Here is a 13,662-nt window from a genome sequence, read left to right on the forward strand (position 1 = left end):
GATAAAGCGCAAGAAAATATTAGTTGGGCCCAAAGGGATTCTACATTCTTCTCATTGCAAATGTTACCCCGATAATGGAAAAGTACCAACTATTTTAATTATTTTAAGGAAGAACATATCTTGGAAGAATAGAAACTGCAGGAAACAATTTTAATTCTACAAACTCTGAAAAAACTAGACACTTATCCTCTCAAAAGACAAGTATTTGACTTCATGTACTAACTGTGACTTGAGCTGTGAAGATATGATACTGTAGAATGGCAATTCCAAATGGATGCCGGTAAAAGGACACCAGTCCAAGTGTTGCAGTGTGAGGACTGGATTGTGTAAGATCAATGATTAATCCTTGCCAAGTGACTAAATTCTTGAAATGTTACTTGTACTTCACCACCATAAAATATGTAGCTTTCAAAACAGATAAGAAGCCAAACCAAACAACTGCTACTAGGAAGAGAAGCCAGTCAAAGAAGAGGCAGGGGGTTCAGTACAGCGATACAGAATGCTGCTTTATTTATTACAGGTGTTGGAATGCGTCATTATCTGTTCTGAGATATCTCTGGCTATATTAACTGCCTCATTTTAGAATATAACTAGTCAAGTCATTTTCAGTTTTGCAATGAGATTAAAAATAAGAATGCAGACAGAAACTTAGAATCTTCCATAAACTGCCATTTGATGTTTTGCCTTTTGAAGATATAAACATCCATAAATATATCAGAGGAAGACAATTTTCAGTCAGTTTGATCAATGAAACATATTACTAACATTTAGTGCATGTAACCATATCACCTTATATTTCATTACGAATTAAATCCCTAGCTTTAGCCACAATTCATAATCTGTCTGCTTCGCTTCACTACAAATGCAATGCTTTTACCAAATGAGCTGATCACCATAACCAAGTGTCCTCTAATGATCTTTTATATCAGAATCTGAAGAATGAACCATAAAGACGGGTATTTTGTTTTGCACAGTGTGATTATGCACATTGTACTGCAACTGAAACGGCAAGAATGTGAGACATACAATAAAGCCTCACGCCACCTATTTCAGCATCTAAACAAGTATGAGACTTGTGCTGGTTCGTTGCTATTACTCAAGAAATTCTGGTTGGGAAAATGGACATATAATGTGTGCAAAACCAAAAGTTATGATCCACCCAAAGAGCAATCTGGTAAATGATAATATTCAAGAAATAAAGTGTAATAGCATGTATAAAAGAATATAGTGCTTGGCCTGACTAAACTGGACAGCTCAAAAATGCATCATAAGGTTAAAACCGTAATCTTTGGATAAAGAAATTTCATTAAAGATGAATATTTAATCTGTTATCAAATTGATGAAGTCATGTATGATGAAGATCGACAAGTTGTATATGTTGGCCCATACTGATAAATATTTTGGTTAAAGATTATAGAAAAATAAGAGGAAAGCATTTTTGAAGATGGTGAAGCGTGGCAAGGAAGATATGTATGCATATGCAACCGCTAGAAGTGAAATAGATTTGGTCCTCAAACTAGCCAATGCCAATATAAAAACTGAACACGTGTAACACAAAACACAAAACATCCAAGACAGAAAAAGAACAGAATGCAAGAAATAAGAAGTGGTGATTTTGGAGATGTGAGTGAGTGATACCAGAGAGTAAACTGTGGTATATAATGAGTATTCTGAGTAAGAATTATATTAGTAAAACAAGAAAGAGTACCTAAACAAGAAGAACAACAGCAGTAACAGTAGAAATAATCGGAGGAAAAACAGACTAACAGTGATGTCTCAACTAAATTGATATGAAACTCGTGGGCATGGGGGACAAGATAAGGCATATGGTCTGGTGGGGTACCACCAGACTGACTTAATAAAATGAGAAGATATCATATGTGAACTTTCAGTAAGCTCAAGTTCAACTTTTTTAGACTGCGTATTTCCTAAGGACTATTTACAAACAATGAAAATGCAAAGTAATGATAAAAAAAAATAAAAACTGCAAAGTAAATTATTTGAAAAAACACACCTCTCTGTAGGTAAAGATGTATACAAAACATTCAAAATATTACGATTTAAAAACAACACAAGTATTTAAAAAATGTAACTCCAAACTAGCAGTCCCAAAAAGCATGTCCATTGCTTAACATCTAATAATAGGCTGCAGGAACTAGATTTCAGTTCAGCATAAGTAATGGTGCCTATTAGTATAACAAACAGGTTTGTCACAGTTAAAAATAATCTTCTGACAATAAAACGTCTAATCACAAACTAAGATTCCAACTTCACAGCAGAAACACAGTCAAATCTTAAGTAACTTCAGCGATCCATCACTGGAGACAAAAAAAACAATGTAATTCTTCATCTACAGAAGCCATAAATCCTACAAATTTTAAGAATGCCAGGATTAAAGATCCATTCATCCAGGAATGATTGACAGACACTAATAGTCCCACTGGGACAAAATCAGCTCTGGACCTGGACAAGTACAGAAGGCAGCAGTAAGCAGATACATCAAGTGTCGCAGCATACCAACTCGTATCTTGGTACCAGACAAAATGCTGACTGCAGTATGGTAACAATGGCATCTAAACAGTTAATTCGTACTTAAACTCTTCACCAGAATCAAAACACACCATCAGATTAATTACCTTTAGAAGTTCAGGTTGTAAATTTAAAACTCAGAACATTGTTGAAAGCAGATAAAACAAAAAATGGCCATTACGGTTTGTAGAGGGCAGTCTAGCATGGCATACTGAACAGAAAGAACAGAATCAACAAATGTACATTTGTTAAGAATGGATACAGAATATTGCAGGATTTTAATTTTGTTCATGTAATTTATTAAAAGTTTTTGTTTAATCCTATGCCTCTCTAATGCAATTGTTATATGGTGTGACTTTTATTCTTTGAGTAATGTATGACATTGAATCATTTTTATGTGTCGTTTTTCTCCTCGGGCCTCCACTGAAAAGTATTTTTTGCCCAGTCAACAAACAGAACTAAACAAATAAATAAATTAAACACAGACTCTCTCAAAACAATATAAAATACTGAGGTAGCAGCCTTATTTAAAAAGGAGTCAAATTAAGCTACATAATACAGGCCCATAAATTATCATCCATCAGATGTACAGCTATAAAGAAAATACTAAATAAAAGTTAAGGATGACAGGCAGCACTGGTCTGCAAAGGACAGAGCTTGCCAAATATTATCCAGTGTTATGAATGGCACAGAATTGTTAAAATAATCTTGCGGGTGTAGTGATATGTGGCTTTACGACAGCATTTAATTTCAATGCCAGAGAAAGTACAGCTATAAAACAGTGCCCACAGAGGTACATATCACATGGTGCATGACAAGTACAGTGCCCCTCATAAATTAACCTTGATCCCTTAAATTAAACCAGCTATGAACCTCATTACATCAACTCAGTATTCACATTTCAGCCTACTGGTTGCTAAGTATTCTAGGAATATTTTATCATGCCATCTTTGTAATGCTGTAACTGGCACATATACAACTTAGAGCTTCTGGACTTCTTAAAAAGCAGTGATCGTTTATTTTCTGATAGAATAGGCCACTGTTTAGAGCAACATACTCAAAAGCAATGCATTAAACAGATTTTCAAACATAAAAAAACAATAAGGACAGAGTAGATCTAAGAAATAATTTAGCATGTCGTCAAGAAAGGTTTAGAATGAAAGCAGTTTAATATTTCACCAACTTTCACATTTCTGTAAGAATTTTGAAATGCTTGACTAGTAAAATTTAGAAATGAATGCTTAACTAGTCTCAGCCAGTCAGTCACAGCATCGCCCTCTGAAAAAATTAGGGAATCTGTATGGAGTACAAAGACAGGAAGGGGGAAGCAAAAGAATGACAAACATGTATAAGAGATAAAATCACTAAGATACTGTCAGCTGTATCAGCTTGGGACTACTGAAGTTTCACATTCTGTCCTGAAAATATATCTAAAGATAACACTACATAGAGGTTCATTAAGTCAGGAAAGCATAAACTTAAGCTAGTTGTCAATCATCTATTACTCTTGACAGAATCTCTGTTATATAATTATTATTAAAAAGTGCTTCAACAAAGTATTAGTTTAAGGGTGTGCACACTTATTCAACCAGCTTATTGTACATTTTTATTTTTTCGTATTTTTTCCCCTAACATATTTGTTTTTCAGTTGATTTCTACAGGTTATAGGTCACATTGAAAGTGGGAAAAGTTGTGAAATGATTTATTGTGGTTTCATTTTTTTATATCACAAAAACCTGTCATTTTAACAGGGGTGTGTAAACTTTTTATATCCACTGTAAATATGTTAAGATGGATGTAAACATTACTAGAATTTGTATCATCTCCCAAGTTATACTACAATTGATTTCTTGAAAATTATGTCATCAAATGTAATGATCTAAGGAATTTTACCCATTTGTGGTATTTCCATTAAGTAAAACATTGCTTAGATGTTGAACTAAATGTATTTATCAATGATTATATTACATATAATTATATCACTCTCTCTAAATATATATATATTATATATAAAATATACATACATATATACATACCCAGACACACAGACATACATATATATATATACATATATATATATATATATATATATATATATATATAGAGAGAGAGAGAGATAATTGATACATACATTCATACACACACACACACCCCTATACATACAAATTCATACCGACAGCTGTATAACATTATGTCCATCAAGACAGACCAGACCTTGTTAAGGAGTTTCTCCCATCCACTTTTATGTAATTGATCACAATAGAAGGGTGCAGTGGAATTACTTCTATTTTGACATCTACTTTTACCTATGCTATCATGACAGAATGGTATAGCTATATGCTGCTTCCACTGCAAATGAGAACAACAAATTGTACAAATGCAGGGTTACTACCAAGCTGAAGATTCTGCTAGGGTATGTCTGCTTAACATAGTTGTGCTTTGAGAATAAATATGGCAATATCAAATTATTCTGCTACTCCAATGGAAAAAAAGCAGCTCTTATTTTTTACTAGGAGTGACTTAGGACCATAGTGCCACTGACCAATTATCTCAGAATATGAGAGAAAAAAAAGAAAACATCTGTGTGATGTAAATCTATAGCAATTATATTAAATCATTTAGAGAAAACTCTGCTGATGCAGACCATAGTTAAAGCGTTACAAAAACACTTTCCAGAAGAAGATGCAGCATTCATGTTTCTCATAAAGAAGCAGTGATAAGAAATTAGAGCAGCACACTGAAGGACTACAACATGGCTAGAAAATGCATGGAACAGTCTAGTACTATTTGAGTACAAAAATCCTTACCATTATAAGTTATTCTTGGCTTTGTTAAACACATTACGAGGTGCAAATCCATCTCATCTGAAGAGATAAATTTCGAGCATACAGGACACTTGAATCCTATAAAAATGTTAAAAAATGAACATCAGCCAGACAATATCAAACTGAATTATTTCAGAGAAAAAAATACGTAACATTTTAAGTTGTAACATTTTTTGTTTTCAAGTGATTTTTTTTTAAGCAACAAAACTTAAAACATTTACACTTTTGCATCATTTATCTGCAATCAGACTAGCTATTGCATCCATCTTACAGTACTACTAGAACTTTCAAAAGTGTTTTTTTTTCCATTTCCTATCTGAACATAAAACATAAACTTGCTAGACATTGCTAGCTAGAGACATTGCAAACAGCTGCATAGGATTATTATGAGAAAAGACCCCCCCACACACACACAGAAACAGAGATAATTTTCCTCATGCTTAGGAGTAATTCTTCTACATTGTATAGCACAGTCATCCAATACTGAAAAAAGTTTTTTTTTAGTTTTTATATGCAACTACAACATAAACCCAGTCAAGATTACATTATTGCACATTATAAATGATTCCCTATGCAGCAATTCAATGAGTAGGTAGTAGCCCTAGAATCATGCCACTTAAATGCAATCCATAAAAGTGCACATAGTTATAACATCAACAAAACAATGAATAAATAGGAATATTCAGCCTCAAGAGGTACCCTTAGTTTCCCATTGCCCGACATACCACTGAAGGAAATCAGCTCAGTCAGCTTTGTCCAAAGAACAAAATAAAACAGCATATTTACAGAAGAACCTAATTTAATTCTAAGAGAAAGGAGTACAATGGTGTAACCAAGTTAATATATTACAATATATAAAAAGCCGCAGTGGTGCAGCGGTAGCATTTTCGCCTCACAGCAAGAGGTCCTCCCGTTCGATTCTCGGCTGGAGCGCCTTCTGTGTGGAGTCTGCATGTCGTCCCTGTGGTCGAGTGGCATTCGAAAGACATGCATAAATGGGCGTGCCTTTGTTGAAGGTTGGGCATTGAGCTGGCACCTCGGCACCGTAAAAATCTACTGCCAATCATTAGCGGACCGGAGTTCCGCTGTGGCGACCCCTAACCGCGAAAAGGCGAAAGAACAACAACAACAAACAACAAAATGCACAAAAGAAATGCCTGTTTCAGGACACTGAAGCAAGTATGTCTTTGACTTGAAAAATGGACTAAAACACCACATGTAGTAGGTTATTGTGGTATCAGCCAGAGAAGTAGGACAACTAGTTAGGTTTCCAGGTGGGAAGCAGGATTTTTTTAACATCTTTATTAAATTATCACTTTCCACATAGGTAAACAGGCATTAATATAAAAGAAAACAAACCATGTTTCTAGTTATATACATTATACATCACAAGTGTTCTTTATTTAGAACTATCATCAGTCCAATATTACATAAATTGCTCAATTTCTGCCTTGCCTTAAACCTCACTCCTCCTCCAGATCACAATTCTGCATGTATTGTTCCCAAAATTCCAATTTATTTCTATGCATGTTGCTCCTTCCCTTTTCTAAAGATCCCACTTCCTGTTCTTTTTTTTTTTTTTTTTAACAAGAAGCTTTGTTATTAAGTTATCATTTATGACATACAGTGGATATAAAAAGTATATACACCCCTGTTAAAATGCCAGGTTTTTGTGATATAAAAAAATGAGACCACAATAAATCATTTCAAAACTTTTCCCACCTTTAATGTGACCTATAACCTGTACAATTCAATTGAAAAACAAACAAATCTTTTAGGGGCAAAATATAAAAAATACAAAATGTACAATAAGCAGGTTGCATAAGTGTGCACACCCTTTAAACTAATACTTTGTTGAAGCACCTTTTGATTTAATTACAGCATTCAGTCTTCTTGGGTAGGAGTATCAGCATGGCACATCTTGACTTGGCAATATTGACCCACTCTTCCTTGCAAAAGCACTCCAAATCTGTCAGATTGTGAGGGCATCTCTTGTGCACAGCCCTCTTCAGGTCACCCCACAGATTTTCTATTGAATTTAGGTCTGGGGTCTGGCTGGGCCATTCCAAAACTTTAATTTTCTTCTGGTGAAGCCATTCTTTTGTTGATTTGGATGTATGCTTGTGGTCATTGCCATGTTGAAAAGTGAAATTCCTCTTCATCTTCAGCTTTCTAGTAGATGCCTGAAGGTTTTGAGCCAGAAGTGACTGGTAATTGGAACTGTTCATAATCCATTCCACCTTGACTGAAGTCCCAATTCCAGCTGAAGAAAAGCAACCCCAAAGCATGATACTGCCACCACCATGCTTCACTGTAGGGATGGTGTTCTTTTGGTGATGGGAAGTGTTGTTTTTGCACCAAACATACCTTTTGAAATTGTGGCCAAAAGTTCAACCTTGGTCTCATGAGACTATAACACATTTTCCCACATGCTTTTGGGAGACTTGATGCATTGTTTTGCAAATTTTAGCTGGGCCAGGATGTTTTTCTGTGTAAGAAAAATCTTCCGCCTTCCAGACATATGGAGAGTACGGAAGATTGTTGTCACATGTAGTACACAACCAGTACTTGCCAGAAATTCCTGCAGCTCCTTCAGTTTTGCTGTAGATCTCTTGGCAGCCTCCCTGACCAGTTTTTGTCTCGTCTTTTCATCAATTTTGGAGGGACATCCAGTTCTTTGCAACGTCATTGTTGTCCCAAATTTTCTCCACTTTTTGATGACTGTCTTCACTGTGCTCGCAATGCTGTGGAAATTTTTTTGTTCCCTTCTCCTGACTGATACCTTTCAATGATGAGATCCCTTTGATGCTTTGTAAACTCTCTATGAACCATGGCTTTTGCTGTAGCAGGCAACTGAGTAAATGCCAGGAAAATCCTTCTAGGACAGCTGAACTTTATTTGGGGTTAATCAGAATCTCTTTAATTGATGGCAGGTGTGTACCCAAGAAGACTGAATGCTGTAATTAAATAAAAAGGTGCTTCAGCAAAGTATTAGTTTAAGGGTGTGCAACCAGCTTACTGTACATTTTTTTTTATTTTTTATATCCCCCCCCAACGGATTTGTTTGTTTTTCAATTGAATTGTACAGGTTATAGGTCACATTAAAGGTAGGAAAAGTTTTGAAATTATTTACTGTAGTCTCATTTTTTTATATCACAAAAACCTGGCATTTTAACAGGGGTGTGAACACTTTTTCTATCCACTGTATATTTACATAACTGAAAACATACCATATTGACAGTCCCAATTGTAAGTATTTTACATCACAGACCCATTTTGTTGGGTTACAAGTGGTCAAAGCCATAAGATAAGGATTTTAACCAGTCTCTTAATAAGTACGACAAATGTAATTACATATATTTTTTTGTTTCAAGTTTGCCTGACTCTTTTCTTCATGCATCATTTAATATACACTTTAGGAAGATTAATGTCTGCCTACTTAACTAGAGCTGTACAATATCTGGAAGGAAATGTCTGTCCATTTCCACTGAACAAATGCAACTTGGTTACCCAACCAGATTAATAGTTGAAGGGGTGTGATTTTGTACTAAAATATTAATTTTTTGCCTAATAAATAGTTTCTTTCTTAGAATAATGAATATACTGCTTCCTTATATTTGAGTTTAATAGTATATCTCTAAGATATCTTTAAAATATAATAATTTTGAATAAGTTACTTCTAACTAAAGACAATGGCTAGGATGTGCCACCACATATCCAAGTGTGTATTACCTTGCTACAGATTAGCACCAGTTGGAATTTTAACACCTCTTCTGAGCCCACTCTTTTCTAGCAACGTCACAAACATTTTATATTTGCTGGAGCTGTGTTATAACAAAATGCCTTATAAATTTTAAGAAGCTAAAGATATTATATGCAGACTGGAAATGGTTTAATTGTATTTTTAAACATTCTAATCCACAATGCTAAGTCTAAATGTAATAACATTTCTTTATTTTGGCATGGGTCAAATTTTATGCAATTAAAAAAAAAGAGTCAATAAGGAACCAATACTGCAGAAAATCTGGAAACTGTTGTAACAAATTGTATGGATTTAAGATGCTGTAATTTTAAATGTGGTTGCTGTTTTGTATTAATTTTATTGTTTGCTGCCTTGCAAGTTCAATAAAATGTGTCTTTATAAAAATGAATAGTTTCGTCTATGTGCCCAAAATGGTCCCATCACCTGCAATGCATGCAATAATTTGCATGCAACACTGCTAAACGAGGATTATGTCCACGCCTTATATTAATGTCCACTAAAACTCACATCTATGGTCTCCCTTCCCATTTCTATTATTATTGTTGTTATTATTAAGGAATTTCTTAGCACCTAGACAGGCCTTACTACCTTAAGTGTTATTCCTGAATTGATAAGCATTGCCAGAAGAGTGACTAATTTTAATGAATTAAATTGAATTAAATTTATTTATTTAACATTTATTAACTTGGTAGATGAACTGGTCTAAGGACCCATTTAAGTCACAACTTGGACCACAGAGGCCAGACAATACAACTAAACACACAAGAGAATTTTGTACAATTTACATGGACATTTACATTGGTGTTTGCAGTAACATGGTTCAAAATATAGCACAGCACTGAATTATCATTTAGGAACAGAGAGTTTTGATTTTTCAGGTAGGTACAGTTCATTACTGATAGAGCAAATTAGCTTGCAACTGAATTCCAAAGATGTATTTCAATGAATATAAGAGCTAACTCAAAATTAAGTTAGAAGATTGAATACATAATTGCTCCTCACCTTATAAGTCCTTTCTGGTCCACATCTCTGAAACATTTACAGGCATGTAATTAAAAGGTAATTAAGAACAGAAGCCTAACAAGTATCACTTACATTAAAATGTCTTTTTCATAGGTTAAAATGTCAAGCTTACAACCTACTGCCTTCAAGAAGCTTGACTGCAATAATCCTACAATTCCTACATGTTTACCAAGATTATATCTAAAGGAATTTAATGACCGACTTATTCTAAATGAAATAAAAGATCAACTTGGAAGACATTACATAATACAGCTATCATGTTTTTTTTTTATTGATGACATTTATTTTGGCTCCCCTACTAGTACATTCCAAGCAAAGTGTCTTTCAGGTAGAATTAGATCAGATACTGCCTAACAGACCAAGTACAGAACACTGTATAGTAAATTGTAAGAGTAACAATATAATGACATTTCCTGAAGCACTTCTGAACACTTCAGCTTTGCTAGTCCAGTGATTTTTACTAAGAACGTACTGTACTTTTTCAGGTTGTTTCAAGGGGCTTGCTGAAAAGCTTCAGAAAGCAGTGCTGTATTCAATGAGTTAGACTGGTGAGGTACAAAGTATTACAGGCATTTCTCTACAGTAACTATACATATGCTTTAGAACTGAATGAGCTATATAATATGCTTTTATAAAGTATTACAGGCAGCTCACTGGAGTACCTATTCATATGCTTTATAACTAGATAAGCTATACAATATGCTTTTACATAGTATTCAAGCAGCACTCTGGAGTAACTACCTATCCATATACTTTAGAACTAGATGGGCTGCATAATATGCTTTTCTACATAGTAGATACAGACTAGTGAAAGTTTAAGTTGCTATATACGATTCAACTGAAATATTTTATGACAATGTAATTTATAAGGATATAATAATTTACTGTATAATCATAATTTATATATATTTTTGCGAAGTTTTAAGATACTACATTCACTAACAAAGGTGAGAGGATTAGTGCTATACCATTTGAGCATTTTTTATGTAGACTACTGAAGAGAATGATAGCACCTTTTACTTAAGCAATTACTTTGCATAAACAAAAGTTATGCACTTACACTAACAATTTGGGACCATTCCTCCATAAATTTTAAGATCCAAGTCACTGGCAATAGGATCGCTCAGCATGCTAGAATTTCCAAGGCTGCTTTGTACCTTCCCCATCCCACAGTATACCCAATTACTCTCTCTCTCTTCTTTCTCCAGATCTAAGCTAGTTGCAGTAAAATGCCCATCTAAACCTAAGAGACATCAAGACCATATTGGCCAAGGTGGATCAGGTCATTAGAAAGAATCCTACAAAATTTGTTTAAATACATAATTTTCATAACTGACAGGAGTGAGTCATCAACTGCAACCTGGAGGACAGAGTTCCAAGCTCTTCCTAATGGGTAGACCTTATGTCCTAATACCCCTGATAACAATGACCCCAAAGGAAAACCAGGACATAGACATGAGGTCTAATATTTAGTGTTAATGATGACAAAGAAGCAATATACAAATGTCGCCTAACCATGCATTTTTGAAAAAGATGACAGAAAAAGCCACAGTTTTAATAGACTGTGCCTTAGGAAGTACAGGTAAGAACTTATGCAAAACATAAATGAAAGTTATGCACCTACCATAATGATAGATCCATGTTGTCTGCTTCCATCCTCCTGAGAGTATGGTACTTTGGTTCAGATCAAATCAGACTTCGGCCACTTTCAAACTCTGGATCCAAGGATCAAGTCCCTCCTCTCACCCATAATCCCCTCCTTGCACTAAATTACTTCAGATCAACTTTGCTCCCTTTCTATAACAAGGACAATTACATCTTTGCCCAAAAAAGAAAATATTTTCTGAAGATGCTCAAAGGAACTCTTGGAATATAATAAATAACACAAACATGACCAGGCTGTCAATAAATCAGAGCAGTCACTCCAGAACCAAAGAAATATGAAATGAAATCTGGAAAGGGATGGAGGGAGGGAAGTTGAGGAGGATGGAAGCAGACAACACAGATTTATCATTATGGTAAATACATAATTTCATATCCAATGTTGTCTCTTCGGTCTGTCCTCAACATATGGTACAGAGTCTGACATGAAACAGGAAATTGGCTCGTTTATGTATTTTACAGAGTCTGACATACCATAAACCTTGGGAGGTCTCATGGAAGGATATTCCTGAAGATGGCTGAACCAAAGGATGCTCTGGACCTAGACTGCAAATCCAGTTTGTTGTGAGATATGAAGGAATGAACATTAGACCAAATAAGCTGTTGCACAAATGCATCAATTTGAACTTTTGAGAAAAAGGCAGCTGAAGTAGCAAATGACCTAGTAGAATGAGCCTTAGGATTGCCAAGCAGAAATAGTCCCTCTTCCTTATAAACAAAAGAAATGCACTTAGACAACCATCATGAAAGAGCAACTTTAGACACTCCTTTACCTAATTTTGCTAGGGAGAAGAAAATAAACAAGTGGCCAGTCTTTCTAATGTTCTTAGTGTGGTGCAAATAAAATCTGAGTTGTCTATGCACATCCATGAGATGTACCATTCCCTCATTAGAAAAATGGGGAAAGAAAACGAGAAGACTGATGAATCAGTTCACTGAGAATTCTGAGGCCACCTTGGAGAAAAAGGAAGGACTGGTCTTCACTGATGCACTGTTCTTGTGGAAAACCAAATAAGGGGATTTACAAGAAAGGGCATGAAGTTCCAAAACTCTTTGTATGGAAGTAACCACCACTAGAAACAATGTTTTCCAACAGAGATATTGCAATCCAACTGTTGCTGCAGGTTCAAGTGAAGGTCTCATCAATGCCTTGAAGAAAAATAGCAATGTCTCATGGAGGAACAGGGTCCCTGACTGGAGGCCAGAAAAGGAAAGCACCCCTTAAGAAGGCATTAGGCAATTTTGAATAAGAAACTGGCAACTGATTTTCACCTATGTGAAAGCTAGAAATGGCCAGCAACTGGACTTCAACTGGAGAGTAATTAGCTCCATCATAGAGTCTGATGAAGTCTTAGATTGAGAGATGAAAGCGCTTACTGTTTAATGTGTATGTGTATTAAATTTGTTTGGTTTTATTTTACTTTCCGTTTTTTTTTTTTCTTTATCTTGTACACTTTTCTGGTACAGGGCCTTTGCGAGGAGGTCAAAATGTGTACTACCCGAGATGAAACCCTGGACTATTTTAACCATCATTAATTTGAGGGCTTCAATGACCAGATGAAAGAGAAGGATTGGAGCCAGGTTCAGTAGCCATGGAGGGCAGATAAGACAAGACCAAAGAAAGGGAAATCACACCTGTCAAGGCCCAAATGTGGCAATGAGATATTCTTAGCCATGCTCCGCATTGCTTTCTGCAGAAACTCTGGTATGAAAGGAGAGCCAGGACAAGCATAAAAGAAACCAGAGGTCCAATTGCAGACCAGAGTGTCCTTCAGGATCTCATTCTCTTGGAGGATCAGGGCAAAGTAACTAGTGCATTTGGTATAGGACGGGGAGATGAACAGGTCGCAGAATGGTTGG

General features: G+C 35.3%; 1 protein-coding gene across 2 annotated transcripts in view; it reads right to left on the reverse strand.

The window, feature by feature from the left end:
* The window catches only part of ZNRF2 (zinc and ring finger 2), a 1,389,094-nt gene that overhangs the window by 870,009 nt on the left and 505,423 nt on the right, over positions 1 to 13,662 (reverse strand). For both annotated transcript variants that reach the window (XM_044065030.1, XM_044065029.1), the window contains exon 2: positions 5,337 to 5,432. In XM_044065030.1, the coding sequence (XP_043920965.1) occupies positions 5,337 to 5,432 (96 nt within the window). The remainder of the gene's footprint in view (positions 1 to 5,336; positions 5,433 to 13,662) is intronic.

This window comes from Protopterus annectens, chromosome 3.part0 (assembly GCF_019279795.1).
Source record: "Protopterus annectens isolate FY-2018-M chromosome 3.part0, PAN1.0, whole genome shotgun sequence".
Lineage (NCBI taxonomy): Eukaryota > Metazoa > Chordata > Ceratodontiformes > Protopteridae > Protopterus > Protopterus annectens.